Source organism: Gavialis gangeticus, unplaced genomic scaffold, assembly GCF_001723915.1.
Source record: "Gavialis gangeticus isolate Ggan-Ray unplaced genomic scaffold, GavGan_comp1, whole genome shotgun sequence".
Lineage (NCBI taxonomy): Eukaryota > Metazoa > Chordata > Crocodylia > Gavialidae > Gavialis > Gavialis gangeticus.
The window spans coordinates 40708269-40721677 of record NW_017728996.1 but is presented as its reverse complement, the minus strand read 5'-3'; the positions used below and the strand labels follow the sequence as shown (position 1 = coordinate 40721677).

At 41.3% G+C, this 13409-nt stretch overlaps 1 protein-coding gene across 1 annotated transcript in view; it reads left to right on the top strand.

Moving 5' to 3' along the window:
- Positions 1–12020, top strand: part of ANXA2 (annexin A2) — a 72560-nt gene extending 60540 nt beyond the window's left edge. The window contains exons 5-12 of the mRNA XM_019504360.1: positions 2360–2450; positions 3089–3168; positions 3538–3597; positions 4266–4359; positions 6205–6300; positions 7351–7409; positions 9352–9474; positions 11650–12020. Of these exons, the coding sequence (XP_019359905.1) occupies positions 2360–2450; positions 3089–3168; positions 3538–3597; positions 4266–4359; positions 6205–6300; positions 7351–7409; positions 9352–9474; positions 11650–11709 (663 nt within the window). The 3' untranslated portion in view covers positions 11710–12020. The remainder of the gene's footprint in view (positions 1–2359; positions 2451–3088; positions 3169–3537; positions 3598–4265; positions 4360–6204; positions 6301–7350; positions 7410–9351; positions 9475–11649) is intronic.
- The last annotated feature ends 1389 nt before the right edge of the window (positions 12021–13409 follow it).

Sequence of the window (13409 nt, the reverse complement as noted above, 5' to 3'; positions counted from 1 at the left end):
TTCTGGGAGCACATGTTTAGCTGCTAGATCAGGGACCCAAAATAAGGGACTACTATTTTCAGTTGGAAGTGTTGGTTGCTAAAACAAACACCCTCAACCATGAAGGAGTAAGGAAAATAAAAGTACTTTCACCTTTATTTACCTAATTTTAAATGGAAAATTCAGTGCAGGAATATTTAGTTTAAGAACATGCTTCAGTCTTTGCTGGGTCAGGGACAAGGAAAACCATTCCATCCATATCACCAAAATCTTCCATTTATAGTATATTTTTTAAGGACGGTGACGGGACTTCATGTATATGCATGATGAAGGTCAATTCAGCTTTATATGTGCACATACTGGAGTCAGGTTTTGATACAGTGCTCTAAGCTGAGAGGTCAAAAATAAATGCTTAGTGCCAGTGACATCTAAACTTAATGTAGAAGCACTGATAGATATTGAATACATGTTAAAAAGCTCCTGGCTAAAACCAAATATATCCCACGGTTATTACAATAATATTTGGCACTTAAACACATTCCATCTTTTGGCTTTTGAAACACATTATAAAAATATCTGAATTAGCCTCACAGTAGCCATGGAAGGTAGTAGTATTCAGCCTTGGGGGTTTTTTTGTTTTTTTTTTGTTTTTACAAATGAGGTAGACTGAGGGACAAAGAAGTTAAGACTGCCTTCACGCATGCTCAGGGATGGGAAGAGCCATTTTAATTAGAGCAACTACTGGACAGCCATTCTAATTAAAATGGCTCAGTGTCACACATATTAAGTCCCTGCAAATTTCAAAATGGCCATGGGACACTTTATGTAAAGCTTGGACGTGGTCTAGATATAAAGCACTCCTGCAGCCATTTTGAAGCGTGTGGGAGCGTAAAATGTACAACAGTGAGGCAACGCCAGAGTGTTCTAATTTGAATGCAGAGCAGACTTGATTGAGTCTGCTCCAACCTGTTCAAATTTGAACATGAGCAAGCATGTGTATAGGCACCCTGAGCGACTAATCCACACGTCAGAGAGTATGCCAAGCTGTGCAGACTAGAGTCCCAGAATACTAAGAACTTGTTCTGTGTTTTACGTACTGGATACAAGTGATTGGACTGCATATAGAAAAAGACTGTAAATACCAGCATGTATAGGTAGATCTAGAGTTTTGAACATGGGAGTGCAGATGGCATTGTGCAGCATCACACATAACACAACATGTGTTTTTCTCCAGGTAAAAATAAACTAGAAGCTTTATTCATATGGTAGGGACCTAGGGCTGCATTTTTCAGTTTAAGATCAAAGCAAAAACAAATACAATTTTATTGGAATGTGCAATAATTTGCTATATCATATTATATATTTTGTATAAAAACACAACAAACCAGCCAAAATAATTAAAAGCTTTAGTTCTGTTTTTATTAGAATTAAACGTACGTTTCTTTCAGAATCATAAAAAAATCTAGTCTTCAGTATTTTGACAGTGTATCAATGCTTCACTGAGTTATTTCCACACCTGAGTTGATGTTTACATGAGTTAATTTTTTCACGCCTAAATTAATGTTTTTAGCTAGATTTAAAAACAGTCTGCAGGGCTGTGAAATAGGAGCTATATTAAGAGAAGTGGTTAACAGACAACAGAATTACATAGAAGAAAGTTTATCTTGATTAATGCGTCATCAAGACCATTAAAAAGGAGAGAGGGTCATTAACACTCTGAATGAAGATTTTAGAAGGAATCAGGTTGATAGATTATAATGAGCCAGGAAGTCAAGTAACTTCGTCACTGTTGCCTGAATAGAAATGCTACTGTCACTGTCAGGAAGTTGGTTTGAAACTTTGGGTGGACTAGAAATCAACCTGGGGCATGATTGCACCACTGCACCCCCTTAGACATTACCCTGCCAGTATATTATCATACGTAAAATAGAATTAATATGGTTCCAGCTTTTCAAGCATTGTGCTAAACTCCTCCCATTTCTGACTTAAGCGATTTCATTTGTTTTAAAGTGAGATTTTGTTACCAGATAAGTGGCTACTCTCCCACAAATTAGTACTAGTGTTTACTTGCCCTTGCCAACTGAAGATTGTATAGGAAAATACTGACTTGTCTCTGCCATAATATTGAGATGCTTTGGTGCCAGTTTTGTGCCTCTAATCTACTTGCAACTGGTCCATAAGAATAAATAACATGAGCTATCAATTACATTGATAAAAAATTCTGATGCCACATAATTCCCTTTCTAAAACAGCTGTAAAGATGTTAATATCTCTAACTTCCAAGTAGGAGAAGGGAATATTAAAGAAATTTCTTCAAAATATTTTGGAACTTTCAAGAAATCTGATAATTTTAACTAATTATCTAAAACTTTTGTTTCAGGGTCTGGGAACTGATGAAGACACTCTCATAGAGATCATCTGCTCGCGGACAAATCAGGAGCTTGCTGAAATTAACAGAGTCTACAGGGAAAGTGAGTTGGTGTTAGTGTTCTCAACATGGTGAATTTAGGCCTTTTCCATACTTCTTTGGAAGTGGGAGGAAAAACTTTTGACCATTGGCCTTGTTCTTGGTGGTTACTATTTGAGTTTGTTTTTAAATTTCAGTGCTTAAAGTCATGGTAAAGCAGCAACTGTCACACTTAGCTATACTTGGAGAAAATTGTGCTCCCATACTTGCTTTGATAGCTGTCAAATGATTCTGTGAGGGTAACAATGGCTGAATCAATAAAGCGCTACGTGGCATAAGATATAAAGCAATACTAAAATGATGAACTGGATAGTTATATATGAGATTGAAGGGTCTTAGGATAGATTCCTGAAGAACTTGAGAGGAAACTGCATTTTAAGCAATACAGAGCAAGGGTGTACTGATAGAGATTTTTGGGGCCAATACCGATAGCCAATTTTTAAGGAGGCGTATCGCCCGATACTGGTCCAATTTCCGATATGCAGCTCAGCAGCTTGAAGAGCAGTGTCCGGCTGGTAAGTCTGTTGTGGGGGAAGGAAAGGGACATGGGGAGGGCAGATTGAGGCCCCTGTGGTGACAAAGAATGGAATAAATAACAACTGTAAATCCTCAATAAATAGAAAAGTATTTGTTGTTTTCCAGTGTACAAGACAGAACTGGAAAAGGACATTGTGTCAGACACATCAGGAGACTTCCGCAAACTGATGGTTGCCCTAGCAAAGGTAAGATATTCTGAGCAAGTGCAATTTTAGCTGTGCTTTTCCTTATTTTGCCAGGTTTCTCAGTCTACTCGCCTGTTGGCTACTTACTAGCCATATCAGAAGTCCATTGCCTGCTGATGACAAGTTTTGATTCACTTTCAGTACCACTGCATAACCAGCAACTTGAAATAACATGGTTTGGATACTGTATGAAAGTAATTTGATAAGGCAGTATTGTCTGTTACAGAGTTGTGTAATGGAGATGAGACATACTATAATAACTGGTCACTTAACGCTGACTAACTTGAATTGTGGGGAAAAAGACTTGCATGTTTCAAATCAGCTCATCACTATTGAACCTCTACTAAAATGTTTTATTCTTGTTTGAAGGGTAGAAGAAGTGAGGACGGTTCGGTGGTTGATTATGAACTTATTGATCAAGATGCCAGAGTAAGTGCTCCTGCTGCTAAGTAACTAAACTTCATAAATGATACACTGCTTCTTGCTTTTGCACATACAGAAAGAGCTCGTGTAAATTCCCTACAATACTGGATGGAAGGTATAGGCAGATTACTCGTTTCAACATGTACTACTTATGATCCTGAGAGATCAGCCAGATCCCTTTATCGTTTTCTGCAACTACAGCCCATACACAGCTGGCTTTTAGTTTCTCTTGCATACTTTGACAAGGAAATTTCTTAGTCGAGAATGATAAGAGAGCAGTGGTATTTTCTTGGGGTTCAAAATGGTTAGAACCCAAGCGATTTCTACAAAGATTATGAAACTATCTTAATGGATTAATTTATTGGTAATGTTATGTAAATCGTCCTCCAACATACAGCCACTGAAGCCAGCACACATCAAGAATAACTCTGCTGAACTCAATGAAATTATCCCAGGGCACAACCTCTCCTAGTTGCGAATAAGATCTGTTAGTCTTGTCTATGTAGTCCCCTTGAAGAGTATATTATGCATGTTGGCCTTCTCATCTAATTCAGCTCCTAAAGAACTTTTTTTACTGTAAAAAAACAAAAACCCCAAAAAACTTGTATAGCTTTGAAGCAACTACCTTTTTTGACTTCTGGTGGCTACAGAAGCACTTTTCATTTTAACCATAGGACCTTTATGATGCTGGTGTGAAGAGGAAGGGAACCGATGTTCCTAAGTGGATCAACATTATGACTGAAAGAAGCGTTCCCCACCTCCAGAAAGGTACTTTTTAAACAAAGCATTTCCGTAGGAGGGAGTTAGAAATGGATGGTTATTTTTTCCTTCTAATAGTGATTAAAATGAGACCAGTAAGCAGAAAAATCTTAAGTTTATCAGCTGTGGCATTACCTTTTGGGAAAAAATAAATATTTAAATATTACTTTAAAAGTAAAGTAAATACATTAATTTCTTTGCTTGAAGTTTTGCATGTATATGCACATGTGCACACGTGCATGCAGCAGGAATACATCTTAGAAACCACACTTTCAAAAACGGTCTCTAAATTCTAGAGGTGCACTGATACATCAGTCCCATATCATGGACATAAGGAAGAATTTCTTTACTGTCTGAGCCCCCAAGGTCTGAAACAGCCTGCCATCGGAGGTGGTTCAAGCACCTACACTGAACACCTTCAAAAGAAAATTGGATGCTTATCTTGCTGGGATCCTGTGACCCCAGCTGACTTCCTGCCCTTTGGGCGGGGGGCTGGACTCGATGATATTCTGAGGTCCCTTCCAGCCCTAATGTCTATGAAATCAGATTGGCACTGACGTACGGAAAATTGACAGTATCAGAAATTGGCTTTTTTTGCCTGCTGTGGCTAATAATGTGGCCGATTAAATGCTCTGTGCATGCATGCAGCTGCGGCATGACACAAGGGCAGGAGCGCAGCTTGGTAGCTTGGAGAGCAGCATTTTGGCTGGTAAGTCTGGTGTGGGGAAAGGGGTAAGGGGAGGGAAGGGGCACGGTGGGGCAGATTGAAGTCTCCGCGGTGAGGAAGAGAGTGGGGCAGGGATGGGTGCTGCCCAGGCAGGGCAGGGTGCAGCCATGAACAGCTCATTTTGGGGTGTGCTGTGCTCACCCCAGGAGGGCATGGGGGGTGTGCCCCCTGGTTCTGCATGTGGGGCAGGGTAGGGCAGGCTGCCACTATGGGCTGGGGCTAGGGGTTGTGCCAGGCTCTCCCTGGCAGGGGCGGGGGCTGAGCCAGGTTGTGCTTGGGGCAGATGGTGGCACCAGCCAACAGCAGCAGCCCCATGTACAGATCTGGGGCCACATGTCCCTTGTGCCCTCCCAGGGTGCCCACAGTAGCGGGAGCCTGTGCCCTTCTGGATGAGCCACTTGTGGCTCTGTCCTATGCCCTGGCTGAGCAGTACCTCCCCAGCTCCACTCCCTTCCTCACCATGAGGGCCAAAATCTGCCTCCCTACATCCCTTCCCTCCCCGCACCTTTCCCCCCCACACCAGATTTAGCACCAGATTTAGCAGCCTGATGCTCGTCTCCAGACTGCCTGGCTGCATATCACATCAGTATTGGCTGATATGGCTTCTTAAAAATCGACCATCAGTATCAGCTCAAAAAATCTCTATCGGTTCACGCCTACTAAATTCACAGCTGTAGTCCTGCACACAGATCCAATTGTGTGCATCACATGTTTAATCATGTATCATTGGGTTCCAGGAGTAGCTTCTGGTTTTAACAGCCATGTAAGAAAGCCCCTTGTGAGGATTTTCTTGAAGGTTTAAATTCTGGAACTGGAAATGCTCTCAGTACTTGGAGAACTATTTTATAGTTTAAAAACAAACAAACAAACAAAAAAAACCAAAATGTTACCCAAAGTATCTGTTAATTGATGACTTCCTGATGTGTTACAATTTATTCATTGAAAGAGAAGTCAAAGTAGCATAGAAGGTACTTACACCTTGCTGTTGTTCTCAGTCTGGCCCTTCTTTTGGCATTGTGAAGTTTTTTCCACTCACATTTCCTGTGCCCTGCATTTGTGTGTATAACTTAAGAGGTGTGAGCAGCTGCTATTTTGGGTTTTTTCAATGGTTTTCTTCCTTACCATAGTGTTCGAGAGGTACAAGAGCTACAGCCCATATGATATGTTGGAGAGCATCAAGAAGGAGGTCAAGGGAGACCTGGAAAATGCCTTCCTTAATCTTGGTAAGCTGATGCGTGTTCATCCAGGTTAACAGAAGCTTACAAAAAAACATTTCCAATGCTCTTGCAGTCTTCTTACAGAGAAGAGGCAGGGAGAGGCTCACTTGCATAATGACTGCTCTGAAGATGCTAGAGGAAAGGAAAGGCACTTAGGGTGCCGTCAGTGTAGAATCTGTGAATGAATTTTATTGTTTTAATTGGAAGTGGGAAGAAGTGTAATTAAGCAATATACTGTCTTCTGCTAAAAGTAATCTGCAACCAACTCTTCAAAGGAGAAGTATGGTTTATGATCTGCTGTTACTTTTTCTGTGGTATATAGGGACTGAATCATCCCTTCAATTTTATGGGAGAAGGTAGCTTAACCTCACACCTGAAATATTTTCTCTGAATGCCTGCTTTAGAAATCTGGTGAGCTGAGAGAGACTGAAGAGAACAACAGTGCTTGTCAGAGTCACCCAGGAGGACTTTGGGAGGCTATTAGGGGCATTTAATTTGCCATTGTGCTCTGTCACATGGACAGGAATGTAAATGCAGTCAGGTGCTTTGAATTGTGGAGTTTGGAGAGGTGCTATGAACTTCATTTGTGGGGACTGACTGTAGAGGGATAAATAGTTTAGAGATACAGTGCTGGGACAGCCAGGGACTGTTTAAGACAAAAAGGCATAAGGAAAAGCACAAACCCTGCAGGAGAAATCTACCTGGGTATCATCAGTATTAGCATTTTCAGAAAGGAGGTGACCAAAATTATTTAGATGAACAAAGCCTAGACCTAGAATTGTGAGGGAGCACCATAATGTGATATGATAGCACTACAATGGTAAAATATTTGTCAGATCTTACACAGCTATGGTTAAATGCCTTTGTGTGACTGCCTAAACTTGCCCACTTGAAACAGTAATTTCAGACACAAATAATGTATCTGTGGTATTTTTGGAAGTATATCTTCTCCTTCCCTGTAGGTTAGCCATCACATCTTCAACAAAAAAAGTGCAGTATCATTCATTTTGCATACCTCTAGCAAGTGTAACCAATCATACCATCTTCCTTTTTCAGTCCAGTGCATTCAAAACAAGCAGTTATACTTTGCTGATCGATTGTACGACTCCATGAAGGTATGGTGGGGCTGAAAGAGGCCTTCTTTCTACTGAATCTTTTGCTCTCCTTCCTTGTCTAATCACATTTTCTTCTTCTTTCTTCTCCATTAATTTTGCAGTTGTTTAGATGGTACTAGCATAGCTAATTACATCATCAAGGCTGGTTTTCTTCAAAAGCATGCTTTAATATTATATGCATAGAGAAATTAATCTGATGTACTTTATGCAGAAATGTCAACAGACATATATTGAGAGAGAAAATAGTAGACTAAATAGCATTCGCTGCAAAAAACACAGAGCTGTAACAGTAAGGTTGTTCTGCAGATACTGTTTCAAATCTGCTGCTGTCATCAACACATAGCTTTGAAGTGTAGAGTGAGCATCAGTTATTTTCCCCTGCATTTAGCTTTTTTGTTAAATGGTAATTAATTTAGAAAAGAGAGATGAGAATGTTATTAAGGCTGTGGACAAATGTAACTTTCAACCACTTGGAAATGAGAGGTGGAATTTCCCCTTGGAGCATGCATTGGTTGTTCAAAAGCAGTTGTTATATCTGCAGGTTCCTCTAGCTGTGTGAGTAATATCACTGTAATTTTAACCCTGAAAAAATTGGCTTGCTCCACTTGTAGCCCATAGAAACCTACAGATACAATAGCTATGTCATAAGAATACCTAGGACTACCATTAGAAGTTGGTGACACTTTTAAATCTGTCCACACTGCCTGATTGGCAGATTATTCATGGGTGTCAAACTTTAAGTAAAATTTTAAAGCCAAATCTAATTCCCATTTAAGTGAACTGGAGTGGATTTTGTCCATGAATTAGCAGGTGTCAGGACAAAGGCTATATAGTATGAGTTAGACCTTACCCACAATACATAGCAAATGGTGGTGAGATGATAATCATGAAACCTTGGACAAAAATTAAGTAATCTGAAGCCTGTCAGAATGTGGGGTGTTAAAATGGAGAGGACAAGCATAGGTCACAGGAAAGTGTTCCTAGTGCATCTTATGTGGTTGGCCACTTTTATGTGCTGATTAGGATTTATGTCCTGTACTACAGTAGGTGGAAAGTTCCCAGAGAAGAAACAAGAAAGATTAAAAGGAGTGGGATCTTATTTAATGTAAGAAATCTATAAAAACTTGCCTAGGGAAAGAACCGGTAAGCAAGCATGAGCAAAACCTCGAAAAGTCTAAAGGCAGCTAGTGCTGAGCTCTTTGAACTAATAGTAAACAGTAGGGTTTTCAGACATATGCAAGTTAAATTGGTATCAAATAGCTCATGACTGAGATGTGATCAGTCTAACTGTTACAAACACTGGGTGAAGAACGCCCTCATTCTAAATGAAAAAAATAAAATCCTGCTTTGACACACAGATGGTATCAGCATGTTGGTGTGATGGCCCCAAACACCAAAACCTCCCAAAACAAAGTTTCCTTAGGGAGAAAATGAGAGAATGAAATGCATGGGACAGAGGTTGGCCATATTGTTATAAATTATCATAGCACCCTTGGACCCACAGTTGTGGACCAAGATCATCCCTGCTTAAAGGGTTTGCATTTTAAGTAGCTTAATACATTAGTAGAAGGCAATCAAACACCGCTTTTGCACATGTTTTAAGAACGTCTATGGAATAGACTACAGAGCCACACAGAGAAAACAGTACACATTTCCACTAAAAATACTGGGGATACAATGCTAGTATATTAAGAGGTAAATGCAAGGGAGACATTTTTGTTTCTGCTGTATTGGAAAATACACAATAATATATCAGCCAAATAGAGGACAGTATAGTGAAGAAGATTTTCAGAGGGATTATCAAATACAGCAGTGAGGAAAGAAGTAATCTATTTTAACTTTTAACTACTTGGCAGTAGATTAGTCTCCCTTCTTACACTGCTATGGCTGTCCTGTTTTTTCACTTCAGCAGCTACCGTTCTAAATGTAAATCTGTTTGTAGGGCAAAGGAACCCGTGACAAGGTCCTGATCAGGATTATGGTGTCCCGCAGTGAGGTTGATATGCTGAAAGTTAAGAGCGAATTCAAGAGGAAGTATGGAAAATCCCTCTATTATTTCATCCAGGTGAGTAAAAAGACCTCTTGTTTTAATCACTGCATGGGATTTTCAAAAGCTCTCAGCATCGATCTAATTGCACGCATTGAAGTCAGCAGTAATTTTGTCATCAGTTTCATTGGGAGCAGTTAGGACAATGCCAGGTACTTTTGAAAATCTCACCCTAAACTTTTAACTAGACTACAATCTGTGAGCAATAGGCAGTGAAATTATATGCAAGCTTTAGACTGTGTGCAAATTGTTTGTAGCTGGCTGATATGTTTGTGGAGAAAGCTCTTCCCAAAGCTAGAAGCAAAGGGAAAATAAGCACCAATGAGCTTGAGATGGGACTGACCATAGAGGAAGAGATCATGCAAGCAGCTGCTGTCAACTCCCATTCATGCTACAGAACCCTAGATTCTAGCTGCCCTGTCTGAAGTTGATCTAGCTCTGGGACTGGAATAATCCTGTCTCTGGCCCGTGAGGGGACATGGAAAATATGTCTCAAGCTTTTTTCTTCTTTAAAAACACTGGATGAAGAGCAAGGGCTTTCCAATTCTAGGTGTTGATTCTAACCTGCCTCTCCTAATCATGTAAATTTTGGGCCCCATCCAAACTAACATGCCCCATTTATCACCATGTGAGAGGTTCTTCATCCTGTCATATCCCATCCAGCATTTGTTTTGCATGGGTGAGTGCAGGGGAATGAAACAAGCTAAAAAAAACCTTCAGCATATCTGGCCCAGGCTCTTCCACATAACTTAACTCTGGAAAAAGATGTCAGATTTGGGTGTAGTCCCTTTTTAACGTGTTTCCTACATTGTCTAATGGGAAAGAGTTAGGCGTAATACTCCTGAACTGATGGTGCATTTTCCTAAATCATTCCCAGGAGCTTTACAGTTTTTGTCTCTGACCCTGGAAAACAGCTAGTCCTGGTGGGGGCATAAAGCTGAAATAAGTATGCGTGCTAGCTTCTGAGGCTACAAATGTACACTTCATAGTAGGTGCATAGTAGTTTTGGCAGTAATTTTCCCAGACGGGGAGCTCTGTGTCAGCAGCTGTGGAAGGAGTTTGGGCCAGATGCCCTCTTCCTGGTAATTGTTCAAGAGTGTTCAATTTTCACAGCATCACTGGAAGAGATGTGGCAGTGGCTGACATCTTATTCTTAGTTTATATGCAAGTTGAATTTCCCTGCACCACTTTGCAAACACACTTCTTTTAGTCCAAGTCTCCCACAAAAAGGCTATACCTCAGTGTGAGAGAGCATTATAAAATATAGTCCATTAGAAAATAAATATAAATTTCTACTGAATCATTGCAGACAAAGCTTTTATCTACCATTTACATATTAGAAATGTTAACATCCTCTTATAGCTATGGATACTCTGGCTAAAAGGTTCAACATCATGGGAGCCTGGTGTGTAGACCACCATTAGATAAGCCAACCCAACAATAGGGCCATGATTATTATTAGACAGTGCCAAGGTTGTAACGCTTTGTTGGCTGTACAACAGACTTCTATTGGGTGACTTTGGGTAAGTCAATTGATTCGTTTGTGCCTCCATTCCTATCCGTAAAATGGGGTAGTGATATGGATTCTGTCTTGTCAGTTTAAACCAAGAACTTTTATTACATGCATGTACTGCCCAATTTTGTTTTGAATCCAAGTAATATTGTATTCGTGGAAGGAGCAGAGTTGTAAAATTCCAAATCAGTTGACTTGAGGTAGCGTGGTGAAACTGGGTTGTGTTTTGCTTTGGTTAATTGAAACAGAGAGGGTACATCAGGGGATTGGTGAATAAACCTTTCCATCTCCAGCTCCCTGGTACAAATATACCCAGATTGTCAGTGACTGAGAGAGCTAACTGATAGATGGTAACCAGAGGGAAGAACTAAACCTTGTTCTTCTGTTTTCTGCTGTTTACTTATTAATTTTGAACCAGAGTTCCCATTTTGTTCCTCCTTTTACATTGCATGTCAAAAACCATACAGTAATTTTTGCTTGAAAATGGCTTCCTACTTTCTACAGCTTGTGGAGATTTTAGTATTAATATATTGGAGGAGGCGATATGGTTAACTGCTTCAGCTTTGTACTTTACTTTGCCTCAGAAATACAGAATTTAGTGCACTCATTCTGCTGCCTTGTGTGTAAGCTTCAACTGTCTTTCAGAGTATACCTTATACTTTTCTTCCATTACTTTACAGCAAGACACAAAGGGTGATTACCAAAAGGCACTGCTCAACCTGTGTGGAGGAGAGGATTGAAAATCATCACAGAAGACATCCCTGTCCAGAGATATGCTTTTATGCTCTTTATCTTTACATAATCCTAGAAAATTGACTTGCCTAGCTAACTTTGGCTTGCCTTCATATATGCAAGACCAGTGGTATTGTATGCTTTCTTGTACTTCTCTAGATGGCAGTGCGTTGCTTGGCTTTACCAAAGTTCTTATAAGCAAGAGGCCAAAGAAATGAACATTCCAAGGTCAAAGAGGTATTTGTGAAAGATTCTGTCTCTTTGTGTAACGTTCCTATTAAAATACAAATAAAACTGAATTTTTACTTTAAGAAAACTAGTTTCTGTCTTGCATACTTTGTTTTAAAGCAGAGTGAATGGTAGATAGACTTTCAGTGCTCTCTCCCTACTGGCTTCATTCTCTTCCTTTTTCTTTTTCCTCAGGGGTTCATTTTTTGGTCTGGAATTATCCCCTTTTTCCCTCCCAGTTTTCTGTTCTTTCTTATGAGAAGTGAAGTTATGCATAAATTCTCTTGATTAATCCAAAGAAGTATCAAGCAACACTTGCTTCAAAAAACACTTGTTTTTTTCTATAAGCAAGTTATTTTCCACTATGTGTTGTCTCCCTGAAACTGCCATTAGCCTGAAGACTTCCTGCATGGAGCTCAGTTCAAAAGAGCCTTTTATGACATGTTTGCACACAACAGTTACACCTCCATAACTGTGCCAGTACAGTTCAAGTGATGTGACCCTATAGGGTGGATGAAACTATAACAATATGAATTTGCTTGTGTATGGGTATAGCTGTATTCCATAGAGAAGGGGGAAATGCTAAACCAATGAAAAAACACGTTATTACCACAGATTTGGATTTTCTGTTCACCACAGAAAAATGGATTTTCTCATTTTAAGGAGAAAAACACAGCTTTTTCTCCTTTAACAAAGAAAAATGCAGGAAGTAGCAGGTTTCCCCTTGCAGGCTGGCAGGGTCCCTGCCTGCAAGGGGCTGGGGGAGGGCAATCTGGCAGGGGGCACCACGTGCATGTGCACACACACATGCACATGACAGCCAGGGAGCATGGAGAGCAGATCCTGCAGCTCCCCGCAGACAAGTCTGGGTGGGGGTGGGATAGAGGTCCTCATAGTGAGGGAGGGAGGGAGTTGGGTAGGGCTGGGGCTTGGAGCACTGCCCAGCCAGGGTGGTGCTTGGGGCCGGGGCCAGGGTGGGAATGCACAGCTGTGAGGCCTGGGCAGGGTGGGAGCCAGCTGTGAGTGGCTCATCTGCTGGGTGGCAGGGGAGGCTGGCTCCCCACCGCTGTGCAAATTTCTGGGGAGGGCATGGTGCACACGTGCCTCCCAGATTTATATGTGGGCCAGGGACCTGGGTCTGCAGCCCCCTAACCGCTCCCCCGGCAGCACCTGAGCCCCGGCTGCCACCTGTGAGAAGGAGCAGCTTCTGTGGCCTAAGCAGAGTGTAGAGCCCAGTTCCTACCTCCCCGATGAGTGGCACATCTAGAGCAGATAACTGTGCTGCCACCCCAACTGCTGCCAGGCGGGCAGTGTGCGCCAGGCCACGGCCATGTGAGGTTCCCAGTGGTGGCACCAAGCCTGTGAGTCCCACTCACTCAGTTGTGGAAGCCTTCAGGGGGACGGCAGCAGGGCAGGGAGCCCAAAGACCACAGCAGGCAGCCCGCATCCATCCCCTCTCCATGGGCTCCGTTCCAGCTGT